The sequence below is a fragment of the Peromyscus californicus genome, unplaced genomic scaffold (assembly GCF_007827085.1).
Source record: "Peromyscus californicus insignis strain IS unplaced genomic scaffold, ASM782708v3 Scaffold_7__1_contigs__length_154581171, whole genome shotgun sequence".
Classification (NCBI taxonomy): domain Eukaryota; kingdom Metazoa; phylum Chordata; class Mammalia; order Rodentia; family Cricetidae; genus Peromyscus; species Peromyscus californicus.
The window spans coordinates 8,140,371-8,155,951 of NW_026294595.1; the positions used below are offsets into that span (position 1 = coordinate 8,140,371).

General features: G+C 52.6%; 1 protein-coding gene across 1 annotated transcript in view; it reads right to left on the reverse strand.

Moving 5' to 3' along the window:
* Window positions 1–472: 472 nt before the first annotated feature.
* Window positions 473–15,581, reverse strand: part of Gpr107 (G protein-coupled receptor 107) — a 65,104-nt gene continuing 49,995 nt past the window's right edge. Inside the window, exons 15-18 of the mRNA XM_052722738.1 lie at window positions 8,795–8,844; window positions 7,276–7,359; window positions 5,914–6,035; window positions 473–1,951 (exon numbers count right to left, since the gene is read on the reverse strand). Of these exons, the coding sequence (XP_052578698.1) occupies window positions 1,855–1,951; window positions 5,914–6,035; window positions 7,276–7,359; window positions 8,795–8,844 (353 nt within the window). The 3' untranslated portion in view covers window positions 473–1,854. The remainder of the gene's footprint in view (window positions 1,952–5,913; window positions 6,036–7,275; window positions 7,360–8,794; window positions 8,845–15,581) is intronic.

Consider the following 15,581-nt stretch of genomic DNA (forward strand, 5'->3'; position numbering starts at 1 on the left):
TTCCTGACTCCCGCCTGCAGCGGTCACAGGGCAGGACTTGGGAAAGACACTGCCCTGGCCCACCTGCCTGCCTGTGCGCCCATGCTCTGGAAGGACCAGGCTGTCCACAGTTCCCTCTGGCTCTCAGCCAGAGCAGTCTTATTAAAAGGCAGCAAGGCAGGCCCGTCCATAGAAACCCTGCCTGGGGAGGCTGCCTCACACCTTCTGAGTCTAGGGCCTAGTCAACAATGTCTGCTGGCAGGAAGGCAGCACGCCCTCGAGGGGCAGGCTTGGATGTCACCACAGGAACACACTTCCGCAGTGCTGGTAGTGCTTATGTGCAGAAAACAAAGCATTAAAAAGTACCCCTCTCCTCTCCAACTCCCTTCCTGTCACATATCTAAAGCAAATAAACCAGAACAAAACATGAGGAGAAAGGGTCTCTTCAACGAGTCCTTTGGCAGAGAGGGACCTGTGGCAGAGAGGGACCTGTGGCAGAGAGGGACCTGCTCAGACTGGACAGCGGAGGAAGCGGCTTCCCACTGGAGGCGGTGATGTGGAAGCTGGGTGGGGCGCGGGAGACAGACACAGCTGTTTTCAGGACAGAGATCGGAGTCTTCTGCGCTGAGGAGGTAGTAACAGTCACCCCAGGGAGCCCCTGTTCTGTGAAGCTGTGACTCACCTACAAGTCCCGGGCACTAAGCAGCTCTGAGGTGCTGGCTCGTCACCTGTGCCCTTGGCCACACGCCTTCCAAGCTCGCCCCTGCTGAGCACTGTCCCATGCAGGCAGTCGCTGGTGTTCCTGCCCAAGCTCCGAGCAGCCTCGCTGTCTCCTGCCCCAGCAGCTCACCTGTGCTCACTTCCTTCTTCACACACGCGTGGACTACGCAGTTGAGGCTCAGAAGTCCTGCCTGGCTGTACGAGCTGTGGAACAAGCTTTTTCTAGGTATCTGCTTAGCCGCGCCCCTCTGCGCCCCCAGCAGCTCCTCAGGGAACCCTCTCCTCTTTTCTCTGAGGCTCATCAGGAGACACAGGTGGAAGGAGAGGAAGGCAGAAGGCTGCTCTGGACAGGCAGGGGGATGGAGTCTGCAGAGCCAGCCGGAGAACACTTCTGGAGCTCCAAGGCTCCTCTCCCTTCAGACATGCCTGGAGACAGCGATTCTCCCCAGCAGGGCTGTGGGGCTGGCAGTGGCCTGGACAGCAATGTGATGGGCCCTCTCAGCTGGCCTCCAGGGCCACTGTTCTGGGTCACCATTAGAAGAGAGGACAACACTTAGAGTGGGACATGGGGCCGGTGGCCCTGGGCAGGTGCTTCAGACCACCTAGGGTGACTATTTGGCTTTCTAAAACAATTTCATTCATTTCTGTTGCTTTTGTTCCCCAAAGGCGGGCAATCTCTCCTTTTCTTCTTTGTGTTCTTGGTAGACACCAGAATACATCCCAGGGTAGCTTCTTTCCCCCACCCTGGTACTCGGAATTGAACCCAGAGCCTCATGAATGCTTGGCCAAGCCGTGAGCCGCACCCTCAGCCTCCAAGCTCGGTGAGCAGTGGCAGCCTTCCCTTCCCACCACCACAGCCTTTCTGAGAGGCAGCTGCTGGGGCTCTCCCAGTCAGCAAGGTAAACCAGCCGGACCTCCTTCCCTCCTCCTCAGGCCTCCTACCCTCCCTGAGGGACGGTCCTAGCTGCCTGTAGCCCACCGCAGTCCAGATTCTCTAAGCGTACAAAAGGAGGTGTCCACGGCACTCAGCTGTGCCTTGAGCGCTGGAGATCAGTGCTGGGAGATGGCCCAGTCCTGTCAGGAACACGCTGGCTCACGGGTGGGGCTAGGAATAAGTTAGTTTTCACTGACAGCGGATCCTCAGAGCGGGTCCTATCACGCCGTGCCCTCCCAGTCAGCCTGGGGCTCCACAGCACCATTGGTCACTTTCCTGACTTTCTTCATGGTCTCCATCACGCCTGTCGTCGTCACTCTGAAGGAAAGAAGTCACAACGTTGGGAGAAGCCAGAACCCTGCAGCCAAGCCTCCTGGCCTCCGCCCGCTAGTGTGCTGCTGTGTGCTGCCGGCCAGGCCACTTGACCTTTCTGAGTGTAATTCTTACCTCAGAACCACCATGAGGAAAAAGAAGATTCCCCGTGTCCCCAAACAAGCTGTCATGACTGCCAACATTCATTCTCTCTCTTTCACCACAGTGGCCAGAGATTGAGGGCCATACTCACATGACCGTTATGATTACAGCACATTCAGGAAAGGGAGCTAACTTGTGGGGCGGATTCCTTCAGCAGCTATACACAGTCACTCCTAAGGCACAGGATGAACCACGGGCTCGGCGCTCCAAACTCTGCCCCATGGACAGCGAACACTGCTTCCTGTGGTCTGGTGTTCCTCAGGCACTGTGAGAAACCCTCAGCTTCTCTTCCATGCCGCTGCCGCTGCCTAGCTCAGCTCTTCACAACTACCCCACTCCCAGCCTCCTCCTGCCCTCACCGAGCTGGCCAGCTTCATCCGATCTTTCAGCTCTGTGTCCCTGAGAGCTAAGCTCATGAGACAGCTGCCAGTGGCCCCTGCACTGCTGGGCCTGGGCCGCTGCCCTCAGCCCTCTCGTGGCTGTGGCTTCCCTCTGAGCAGCAACAGAGCCTGTAATTGACGAGCACTCTAGGGAGACCCTGCAGCCCCGAGGACGTGCAGAAAGGAGAGAAGGCAGGCAAGGGGAGAACGAACACCAGCCCTCACAGACTAGGGGCAGTGCTACCACGAGGGACACTGAGGGACACACGGGTGGGTCAAGGAGATGCTTACTCACCCTCTGAGGACAGAGAGGGCAGTCTAGACAACTCCCAGTGAGCTGCTGGGCCTGGGTGTGGAGCAGATTGACACCCTAAAGCCTTTAGAGGGCAGGACACAGGGTGGCTGGGGGTACAGCTTGCTCCCATGCAAATCCCAGCATCTGTCCAGCAGCCTACACCACGGCCACTACCTAGTCTGTTCTCATGGACCCCTGTGCACGAGGGAACTCGAGTGACAGGCTCTGGAGCCACCCAGGTCACAGGTGGGAAGTGAGGCCTCCTGGGGGTCAGCTCCCAAGCAGATCTGCAGTACATCCCAGAGTGCCAGCCAATAGTGTGCCAAGAACAGAAAGGTGCTGGGGACCCTCACCAGCTCCACGTCTGTCCCCCTCCCTGACAGAATCCCATGTTGCCCCAAGTCCAGAGTACAGAATGACACAGCCTGCCCATCACGCAGACTACAAGCAGAGAGCCTGGCCGAAGCTGCCCAGGGACACACCTGTTTCTTTCCTAAGACAGACTTGGGGGCTATAAAAAGACAGACTTGGGGGCTATACAGAGAGGCCTAGGTAAGAGCATCCCAGGCATCTTTGTCTCCCCTGTGGAATGAGAGCTTGGGGAGACTTCAGGCCCTCCCTACCTTCCCTACACCCAACTCAGGTCAGAAGCAACCAAATAGTAAGGGTGTGTAGAGCATGGCCGACACTACCAAGGCTAGTCAGTGAAATGTCACCTAGTACTTTCCAATTTAATGATTTTTTCTTTTTTCACAATAAAGTTCATAACCAAAATTGATAGGCTCAAGGAGAGATGTAAAAGAAACAAGAAGGGAAAGCAAGCCCTGTAACTTCCTTTCCAGGCTAAACAGAAAAGCCACAGGCCTTCTGGGGTGATGGCCATGCGGGCTCCACAGGCAAGCCTGGGCCAGCACAAGGATGGAAGCAGCTCCTGGAAACTGGCTCCCACAGAGTTGGAAAACAAGCCAAGGAAATGATCCGGGACATGGGCACACAAGTTGGGGAGTGGCAAGCCCACTCGTAAGGACTGTTATGAAGGCCATGGACTTGTTCTGAGTGTATGGAAAGGAGGGTGGAGGGCAAAGGACATCCCAGAGTACCAGCCAATAGTGTGCCAAGAACAGAAAGGTGCTGGGGACCCTCACCAGCTCCACGTCTGTTCTTCCACACACTGGGGCATCATCCATGGTAGGGTCAGACCTAGCTGCTCTTACAGAAGACAAACACCACATGTGGCTGATGCCTTACAGAGAGCTAAAGACCTTCTAGAACATTGAGGCCAGAGCTCTGCTTGCCTCTGGCACGAGTTCTTTGTGGAGGACTTAAAAAGTGCCATCAAGAACACACTCCCAAGCAGAAGGGGATGACAGCCCAGGTGCTGCCCCATCCACCTGGCTAAGAGCCATATGAAGCCTGCTGCTCAGTACAGGAGAGCACCACAGTGGCAGGTGGCAGGACCCCCACAGGTCTGTTCTGCATTCACAGCTTTTCAAACTCCAGAACTCTCTCAACAGTTCCCCCTTCCCAGCTTGCCTCTCTCCCTCCTTTAGTGGTAGAGATGGGACCCAGAGCCTTGAGCACATTAGATAAGGTCTCTGTCCTATCCTCTGTCTTTACTGAGCTAAGACACTCTGCCTCCATCAGCTCCTGAGCTTCTGCTTCCCCCAGAGCCCAGAGTGCACTGAGGCTCCCTGGTGATGCCAGTGCCCTAAATCAATAAACCCGTGCAGCTGCTAAGCATGCAGCCCCCCCCCACCACCACCACTGCAGGGCTTCTGTCACGGTCATGATATGGTTCCAGGAAGCCCCAAAAAACACCCAGCATGACCTAAGCTCTGGGTCCTTGTCACAGAGGCCACCAAGGGATTACCTCCATCTCCAACACTGCCCCTGGGCTATGCTTTGCCAAACTGTAGAATGTGTGCCCTCTAGTTTCAAGGCTGGAGTCTATGCACCTCCCCGCTGCCTACCTCTCAAGATTCAAATACACTCAGACCTGCTGTCTATAAAGTGTATTACTCTCAGACTGACACCAAAGTAAAACTTTAAAACATGAAGGTCAGGCATGGTAGCTCACTCCTTTAATCCCAGCACTCGGGAGGCAGAGGCCTCTATGAGTTTGAGGCCAGCCTGGGATACACAGTGAGGCCCTGTCCCCCAAAAATAAAACAAAACATTGCCATGAGACACACACATCCTGTTTCCAAGCCCAATGGTCTAGGACAGGAACATAGGAACACAACTCCCATAGGATCACTTCACAGTTCTGCTCAGTAGAGGATGCTATGACCCAGTCATTCAGCTGAGCACCCAGCACCTTGCAGGGGAGGGGCAAGAAGGCCACCAGCTGACTTGTATTTGAGCCTCTTTCAACAGCCACTTGCAAAGACTCTGCTACCTCTGCAAAAGGTACATCTGGAGGTCCCCCTGCTCCACCCTGTGTGGAAAAGGTGTTTCTGCATGGGGGATGGGACTTGGTCAGGGCCCGTGCCAGGGTCCACCTGGCACTCACCACCCTAGTGGAGCAGCCAGCAGAGGGGCTGCCCTAGGAGGCCTGATGTGCCTGCCAGTCTAGCCTGCCAGCCTTTGAGCTGTGGAGAGGAAAAAGGCAATCCGAGTCTCGGCCTGAGCTGACCACCACACACAGCCCAGCTCATCAGAGTGAGAGCTGGCACACAGGTTATGACCCATCTGGCAAACAACCACCTTTCCTGAAAATAAGGCCCGGAGTTCCGAACACTGTGACTCAGATGTAAGTCGGAGGTGCTGCCTGCTGTCAACCTGTGGTGACTCAGAAGATGCCATTTTCAAACCCTAACAGCAATGCTTACAGCCTGACAGCCCATTCTGAACAGTCCCAGAACATTTCCAAACTGTTGCCACTGGGTCACTGGGAGCTGCTCCAGTGACCCTTAACAGGATGGCTAGTTCTAATTCTCCCTGACAAGACTGAGCAATGGCTGGCAGACACTGCGTTTCAAACTAGCTAAGCCCGCCAGGGGCTCCAGTGTCCATGTCCTCTGCTAAAGAGGCACCACCTCTGAGCTGCAAGATGCGGAAAACAGGGGGCCCACTGAACACCACACCTTTCAGTTAAGGGGAGGGAGGGAGGGAGGAGGGGGGCAGCTTACACAGATTCCATCTCCAGGTCGTCTTCCTCCTGAGAGAGCTGCAGGTAGGGGTTATCTGAAGCTGGACGGAATTTATACCCCGTCAGGACAAAGAACACGAGCGTGGCTGTTTCATCCAGCAGCTGCAAATTTAAAATCACCCCACAATAAAAGGCTTAGCAACACTGCTCTTCAGAAAGCAATGGAGCTAAACAAGCTGCAGCCTCCTTCAGTCTCCACATGCTTTACCAACTGCTCTGAGCATGGCCAGAGTGGACACTGAGGTGTCTCCACAGGAACCACCTTTTTTTTTTTTTTTATGAAGAGAGGGTCTTAGTGTGAAACCTAGGCTAGCCTTGAACTCACCACCTTCTGCCTCAGCTTCTCAAATGCTGGTTACAGTATTCCATCACACTGGTTCATTTTATACCTTCTCTGTCCTACTTGTTTTTCCTTTTTCGTGTGTGTGTGTGTGTGTGTGTGTGTGTGTGTGTGTGTGTGTGTGTGTACACTGTGGAGTTGAGTGTGGAGGTCAGAGGACTACTGACTTAGGGGACTGCAATGTCTCCTTCCATCCTGTGGGTCCTGGGGATCAAACTCAGGCCATCAGTCTTGGCAGCAGGCACCTTTCCCAGCTGAGTTATCTTCCCAGCCCAAGAACAAGGGGCATGGGGCGAGGGTTCTACTAAATTAATCCTTCTTAAAAAACAAAAAAGACTTTCATTTTACTTTATGTATGTGTATGTCTGCATGTGTCTGTATACCTGTACAGTGGTTGTGCAGGCCAGAAGAGGGTGTTGGCTCCCCTAGGGCTGGATTTACATGCCATTGTGAGTTGCCTACCCTATGTAGCTGCTGGGAACTGAACCTGGGTCCTCTAGAAAAATAGCAAGTCCTCTTGACCTCTAAGTCACCTCTCCAGCCCCAAGAACAAAGGTCCTAATGCAGATGCAGCACGTGGTGACCCAGGACCAGTTCTAGCATCTTACAAAGATGGTTTACGATCATAATAAAAATGATAGGTCCGAAAAGCCAAAAATAAAAACAAAAAAACAAATCCCCAAACCAGGGAGGACTGGATTCAAACTGACTCAGGCTCTCGACTGAAGGCAAAGGTGGATAAATTCTAATTACACAGGGCAAATCTCACTCGCTCTGCTTGGGGCTTTTCTCTTCAAAGACTTAGACTGAATCAATAAAGCAATTACACCCAGATTTCTCATGTAAGCCAGCAGCTCTCTGGGCACACAGATGGCTGTGTCTGGAGAGCAGGGGAGACGGAAGGTCTTAGCAGTCATTCCCAGGTAAGTCAGACACAATCTTAAGCTCACCCCAAGACACAACCTCAGACATAAATTTCAAAGTGTCCCCAGAGCAGCAGACCTGGTAGAGCCACTTCCACTGGAATGGAACGGCGAACTTGAGAAGAAAGGCGATGATCCTGGTGAAGTAGATGTAGCACACGATCTACAGAAAAAGGAAACCAGAAATTAGAGTACCGCTTTCTGCCACTAATTAACTGCAACAGAAAACAGCTCCCCAAAGAAAAAGATGTGGTCTACAGCCCTGGTTACCAATTCGGCAGGGAAAGCTGGGGGCTCTGCTCTACATGCCTCTCTCATGGTGGCTAAGATACTGCCCAGCCCCACCCTGGGAGACTAGCCCCTTTAGTCTGGCTGTTCTAACCCTTTCTCACCACCCACATACATGCAGGCCGTCTGGTTTCAGTCTCTAGGGGTACTCTTTCCACCCCCAAGCTTGGGAGCAGTTCCCAGCAGCTACAGCAAAATGGTCACTTGGGGAACAGGCAGAAGCAGTGGGCAGTTGAGGCCCATACTCCAGGACATCTGGAACCATCACTCTAAACCACTACTGCTTTCCTCTCCCTGTGATGAGGCCTCAGTGAGCAGGCCATGAGACCACACTGAACACTAGACCAGGCTGGGATGGCTAGGCTTGCAGGTCAGGCCAGGAGGTATGGGTGTGGTGGCTCCCTGGCCTTTCAAAGAACCACTCGTCTGTATTGTCATAGGCATCAGGAAATGCTCTAATGGTGACACAAACATTCTGATGATGACATAAGATCCATGTAAACAAAACAAACGGCCCAAGAAAGAGCGAGAAGGCACAAGAAGAGCAGCTGGATCAATGTCTGCCCTGCTTTTCTGCTGCCACCGCCAACGTCTCAACGTTTGCTTGGGCAGAGCTGTCAAGTTTCCTCCTGGGAGTCAAGGAAACACTGGGAGCTTATGCTCCATGGGCTCACACGAGGCTTTATGGTCATCACTGACTTGCTGGATGCAATGGTGCACACCCTTAATCCCAGTACTTGGGAGGCAAAGGCAATGGATCGAGGTTAGCCAAGGCTACACAATGAGACCTTCTCTCAAACAAAAAACCAAACCAAACATCCCCAAACCAAACCAACCTCAATTCTCTGTTTTTAAGGGACATGTTACTACAATACAACTATTTCCTGCCTGGCAAATGGAGAACATGGTGACTACTCAGTAACTTTGGTGGGACTGCAGAAGTGCCCAAGAGTGCACCCACATTCCTAAGTGGGCAGGAAGGGAAGGCAGGGAATGACGGGGTCTGACCTAGGCCGAGAAATGCCCTTGGGGATCAGACACTACACTGGCCACCACACAAAGACCCAAGCCGTTCCCATGGCTCCTCAGTTCTGTTCTCACATCATGTGGATGTGCTACTTTTCTAAGTATTTAAAGGCACTTCTAACACTAAGGCTTCAAAGCAGCAACCCAGATTTTTCATTTCCACTTTAAGAGAGGGGATGAGAGGTTGTGAGGCCACTGGCAGGTCCAGGTGCGATGGCCGCTGTCACCAGGCCGCTCACTGATCTTATTTACAGATGTAGTTTTTTTTTTTTTTTTTTACTCACCAAGACGTAGTAATGTCTGAAAAGCTTCAGCTTTGCTAAGTTAATGGCAGCTACAAAGAACAGAATGAAAGTGCATTAACTTCTTTTTTTCTATCCATACATCATCCGTCTGTCCTGCCATCTCCTCCCATTCATCCATATGGAGACAAAGTCTTGCTATGTGGGCCAGGCTGCCCTCAGGCAAAACCCCCACCTCAGCCCTAAGCAGTTTGAATCACTGTGCCTGAACTTCATCAAAATCTTAACCCTTCTGTATGCCCTCGGAGTGCAGAGGTGGTGATCTGACACGCGTGCGTGCGCATGCACGCACGCACGCACGCAGAAGAAACAGAGCAGGCTGAGTACCTGGCCAGTGGCACGATGCAGTCAATCTCTCAACTGTTTGGGGCAACCCCTCACTCGGGAGATGGGCAACTAGGAGCAGAAATGGATGCTATGGATGGTGTCTCAGCAGAGACAAGGGCCAGGGCTAACCTTCCCAGCCCTGCACTGCAGCTGAGGGACAGCTGCCCCCTCCACCAGAACCAGCACCAGGCTGGCCCACAGGACCACCTGAGGGCCTCCCACGGGGCAAATTCAATCAACTCTCCGGCATGCTCAGCAAACTTCACTTGCGTTTCCCTTACACGCTTCATAGTAAGTCCTTTGAAATTAGGATCTCCCTTCAAGAACACTCAAGGTCAGCCAAACCAGGAGGACAAGCAGCTTCCTGACACTGCCTATAGCTATGAAATATTGATGACCACAGAGAGCAGCCGGGCTCCCTCCCCGATTAGCAGCCCTTTCATTCATCATAGCCTTCCTGCAGGAGGCAAATTAATTTTGCTTAATAGCATTCAATTACTGATTCAGTTTAAGAATGGGACTGTGGGTGGCAGACATTCAAATTTCCTCTTCCCCCCCTCTGGCTCATGATTAGTGGGGGCAAGGAAGCTTAGGATGCCCACAGAAATCCCAGGAATCCTAAGTCATCAAGAGGATCGTCAACTCAGAGCTCTGCCAGGTCTTCTGAGAGGAAAAGGACAGCCTTTCCGGAAAGTTCTGAAGTTCAAAGAGACACTGGAATTTCATGTGTGCCTGGACGTGGTCATGCAAGCACACACACCCAGCAGGCAAGGGAGGGCAGCGGCAGGGTAGCCAACACTCATCTCTCTGCATCTCTGAGAACCGTGCCATCTTTTTCCTAAACTCTGGTCCTCACCCTCTGTTCATCAGGACTCGGTCACTACCAAGTCCTGATGTGTACCAGGCATTGGGTACAAGCAGTGTTCTGGGCAGCTGCTGCCTCCTCTGCTGTCAGGGACATCCCACCCAGAGGCTGGGAGGAGTGTCACTGAGGACAAATGCTAAATTTGAGACATAGGTGGTGAATCAGACTGTCCTAGGACTTGGGTTTCACCCACGTGCACAACCCTGCATCTCCTGCTTCCATGACAGGGCCAGCTCCCACCACACTCTGCAGCAGAGCCAGCCAAAGCTTGAGGGTACTACAGTCTGTCACCCAGGGCATCCACTAATTCTCTCCTTTCCTAAACAGCTGTAAAGTGTTCTGCTCGCTGAAGGAGTCCTGAAAATGGAAATTTTGCACCTGGAGAACTGACTGCCTGGCAGGGGATGTCCTGCTGTCCCTCTCAGAGTTCCAGTTGCTGGGACAGGGATGAGCAAACTGAGGGAGGACAGGACCAGGCAGTGGAGGGCGAGGTAGGGTTTTCCAGGGGGAGAGAATCAGGGAGGGAAGGAACCAATGGGGTCCCTCTGTGAGACAATCTCATGGACAGGCAAGTGCGGGGCTCAGCATGCTGCCCTTGGTGATGCTGGCAACAGGCCTAGACAGAGAGTAAAGCAAGGGAAAGACACAAGCCTGTGAACTTGACCTTACAGGGAGTTTGAACAGAGAAAACCAATGGTAAGGGCCCCGCTGAGTGAACGCCCCTGTAGATAGATGTGCAGTGACCTGGGTGAGGTCAGGGCAGCAAGCAGCAGGCTCAGACAGACTGTGGCAGTGACTAGGAAAGAATGAGGGGCAGGAGGTGGGTGTGAGGAGGGGCTGAGGCCCTGCAGATCTTAGTGGCTGATTACTGAGAGTTAGAGCAGAAAGTGACACGTTGGCATCTCCCTGGCACCACATGCCATGATGTCACACCTCCAGGCTACACAGACACTTTCTGAGGGGAGGTAGGCTACAAACAGCTCTTTAATTGAGCCTGTGTGCCTCGCACCCTCACACCAGAAGGTTCACGACAGAACAGTGTCATGCTACCCAACACTCCCAGGGCTGACAAATGGGTCTCGGAAGAATGTGAAGAGCTGTAGGCCATTTCCTAAACCAGTCATGATGACATCATTGCTAATCCCATAACATTAGTTAGCACTGCTGCTGGCAGGGCCCAAGCCCCTCAGGCCTCCGGCTGGGGTTTCCTGCTCGCTCTGCTGGAAATAGACCCCAGAGCCTCAATCCTGTTTGTCGGTTCTCTCTAGCCATCCCTGACACACTCTGCCCTGAAAGCTTGTAAGCGGAGGTGAGACAGGAGAGCAGAGCACTCAACAGCACAGGCCCAGTGCGGCTGGACATCCAGGGCTCAACCCTCAATTCCTCAGCCAATTCTACTCATGTGATAATAAGCAAGTCACCTACCCTCTCTGTCTGAATTTCAATTTGTTCATCTGTTAAGGCAGAAACAATAATATCTACCCTTAGGGCTACTGGGGTAATCGCAGGGCAACTCAGGCAGCAGACAGCTCAACACCTGGATGCTATTCCAAGTTTATCAGAATCCTATCAGGATTACATGGAGCTAGCCTGCATCAAAGGTGGCCACTGTGACTGGCAGAAACCCAGACTCTAGTAGTACTGAACAAAATGTGAAACTGGGACTACTGGCATGCCCAGGCTCTCCTGGCAATAGTGCCCCCTGCCATATGGAACTGACGAGTCAGGGCACAGAGCAGAGGAGGACCAGAGCAAGGTGAAACCTCCCAGCATCATGACAAGGGCAGCCAGCAGCAGGTCACAGCCTGGAATCCCCAGCTTCCCTTTCTTCTCTTCCAAAGATTTCCTACGAGTTTAGGAGGCTGGCAGCTTGCTGCTCCCTGAACCACAGGGAGCTGGGCTCTCCCGGGAGTGAAAGCTTGTGGAGGCTTGGCTGGCTACTTCTGACTCTGCTATGCTGACGTAGCGAATATGGTCAAAGAATGAGCAGGCCAGAGGGAGCCAGGGGCCCTCAGTTCCAGTCCCTACTCCACTGTAAGTCCACATGCCTGCCCCTGACCTGTGCTCCTCATCTGGACGGGAGCTTCTTCAGGGTAGAGGCTCCTGCCCAGGGAGTACCTGAGTGGCCAGAGCTTCATTAATTGAAACATTTTGTTTGTTTTCAAGACAGGGTTTCTCTGTGTAGCCCTGGCTGTCCTGGAACTTGGTCTGTAGAACTCGGAGACCGCCTGCCTCTGCCTCCCGAGTGATGGGATTAATGGCTTGCACTGTCCCTATCCCCTGGCATAAAGTGAAGGCTTCTTATGGAATCTGTCCCAGGCCCAGCTGTGGAGGGGAACAAGCAGCATGCCCCCCCCCAGCTCCAGGGCTCCCGCAGTTAGAGCACCTGCGGGCTCTTCCTCCTCCTGCTCAGAGGAAATAGGTCACAAGTGGAGCCTAAGCAAGGCAAGGACTTCTTCCTGCCCAATGCCCCCAGGTCAAGTCAACACACAGCTGCCACAGGAGGTACTGCTGCCCTTCCTGGCTGTCACCTTCCCTCAAGTCATGGTGACCAAGAAGACCAAAGAGCAGGTGACAGCTACTTGGGGAAGGGGTAGCAAGAACCATTTTTCTTCAGGGATGCAGCACCAGTGAGTTTCCCATGATCTTAGAAATAACCCCACACCATGTCACACTCTGCAGGGAACTAGCCAGATGGCTCAGGAGGTAAAGGGAGCCTGAGTTTGATTCCCAGAACCCATGGAATAAGATAAAAACAAACTCCTTCAAAGTGTCCCCTTGACCCACAATGGGAGCTCTGTGCCTCCCACACCTCCTCCCACTCCCTTGCTATGTATGTGCATGTGTATACACACAAATAATAAATAAAGTAACAACTAAGGGCCAGTAAGATGGGCCAGTGGGTAAAAGTGACAGCTGCCAAACCTGACAATCTGACTGCATCCCTGGACCCACATAGTACCAGGAGAGAATGGATCCAAGAACATTGTGCTTTGACTTTCATAACTGCACCCCAGTGCATGCATGTATGATGTGTGTGTGCACATACACACACACACACACACACACACACACAGAGTGAAAAAAGTTTTCAAAAGTAAAGGATGTGAAAGGAAGGGAGTGTTGAGAAGAAGGGTTCCAGAAAGGGGTGATGGAAGAAGAGATGGGGCAAATGTAACCAAAATCTACTACAGACATGTATAAAGTTGTCAATAAATTAAAATCATTTCTAAAAGAAGTCAGAAAGGGAGCTCTGCTGTTAAGAGTATATGCTGCGCTTGCAGAGGACCCAAGTTTGGTTCCCAGCAGCCACATGAGTTGGTTCACAACTGCAGTTCCAGGGGATCTGAGCCCATCTTCTGGTCTCCTCAGGCTCTCCATGCATGTGCATAACCAGCCCCTGCCCCCTAGACACACATGAATATACAGAATTACATTTCTTCAAATCTTAAAACCCCCCAGAAGGCCAGAGACAGATCACACCTGCCCCAGCTGACTTCCTCTGATAGTTCTGAAACTATCCAGAAACAACAAGAACCACCTCAGTCATCACTGTCTGCTGAGTGAGGCGGGCACTGAGGGTGTGCCCACCACACCATTTCTTCATCTCACAAGTTCCTTTGCGTAGGAAGCCGTGCTGTTAGGGATGAAAGAACCGGCCTGGTGGAGGTTAGCCAGACTCAGCCTGTAAGTGGAGAAACCAGGCCTCGAGCCCAAGGCCACCTTCCTTAGCACCGAGTTCTCTCCGCTTCTGACCCGCTGCCATCAGGCGACTGCTGGTGACTGCCAGTGCCAGTGCCGTTCTCAGCAACAGCTGACGACTTACGGGGCACACAGAGGCAGAGGCCAGGACAGCTTCTTAGTCTTTGCCCCGGTGTGAAGGAAGTCCCCGACTTCAGACGCTGCCCGGCACCCTTCCTCCTGCTCCTCTCTCTGTGCCATAGAAGCAATTCTTAGTCAAACACAAAAGCTGAGGAGGGGTTTTTGCCAGCATGAATCGCTCAGACTCACTTTGATCCTAACCCCCCCCTCGCCCCAATCTGCTGAAGTTGCAGCTCAAGCTCACCTTCAGAGAGCAGAGGAGCTCTGAGCATGCTCACACACTGGCCTGATGGCCTATCATAGCCTCTCTACACCATCACTGTCAGCAGTGAGACAGGCCACAGAGATCAGGGACTGCACTGGCCTTAAAGTGTTAGCGGGGGCCCTATAGCCTCCCACCGACAAACCTCAGCCAGTTTGGGGGAGCAAGCACAGGGAAAGGGGCTGTAACTTCAGTAAGCGTAGTAAAATGGCTGCCCAGAGACTTAGCCTCTGAGCTAAGTTACTCAGAGCACAGGACACTTTCCTCTTCAAGCCATTAGCGGAGTGTGGAAAGTGATTAAAATCTATTCCTACATGCATTTAAAGCAACAGCCCAAGAGGTAAGTCAAAGGCAAGTAAGCTGAACCATAGAGCTATGCAGCTGTGCCAGATGCTATCTTTAATGACAGAAATGAAGTCAATCAGCTGGATAGGTGGCTCCGGCCTAGAGACAATGAGACAGCCCCAGCTTCTCGGGATGCTGAAGGGAGAATCTCTAGAGTCTACGAGCTTGGGATGAGCCCAGGCATTAAAGTAAAAACCTGACTTAAAAAAAAAAAAAAGCCCAAAGACCATAGGGCAGGGAAGTACAATGCTCATTTCCTGCTTCTCCTTCCCTTCGGCTCCAGACTCCGTCAGCGCTGCTCAAGGAAGGGTACCAAAGACTGGTCCAGACTGGCCGCCAGTGCCTCCACCTCTCCAGCACACTGTGCAAGTGCAGAGGATGAGCTCATCAGACGGACCCGGAGGAGACTGCAGGCAAGCTGGAGCGCATGTCCCTCTCAGCTCTCCGCCCCCATCTCTCCACCGCACAGTCACAACCAGCAGTGAGCCAGGATGAAGGTCACACTTCTGTCTGTTTGATGGCATAGGCCACCAATGCAGGCAACAATCTCTGGGTAAGAGCCTGATCTTCCTGGACTACTGCAGTAATGGATCAGGGAGAACAAGCTGCAGTCCTGAGACATGCCAGCAGCCCTAGGCAGAAGCAGGCCATGAGGGGGCAGTCACCACAAAGTGGGCACACTGAGTTCCCGATACTCGATGAAGCGTTGCATCTGCCATCGGCTGTTTCTCAGCCTGTGCTGTGAGAAGCCCCTGGGCTCTGGGTTGTGTGTTGTATGACCTCAGGATGGGATTACTTATTAAGTAAGAGTACGTATTTCATAGTGTTGGAAGATACGAGTTGTTAACAATTCAAGAATTGGAATGATGTAGCTGAAGGGGAAAAACAAGTTTTTGGTGGATAACATATTAAATATGCCTGTTTTAAACTGACATTATGACCTATTCTTTCTATTGTTCTCTGAGCTGTGCTTGAGCTTTTTCTAAGGTCCTGAACCCTTTGATAATGTGTGAAAGTAAGTCCCAGCTACCCAGGTAAGCTCATACCCAGGCGACTGTACCCACAGTATGTGGCACCTGCAGGAGCAGGTAGGAGGCATCTGCAGACACCGTGCAGACACCAGCTCGTGTGAGGTGGTCCTGGGAGCA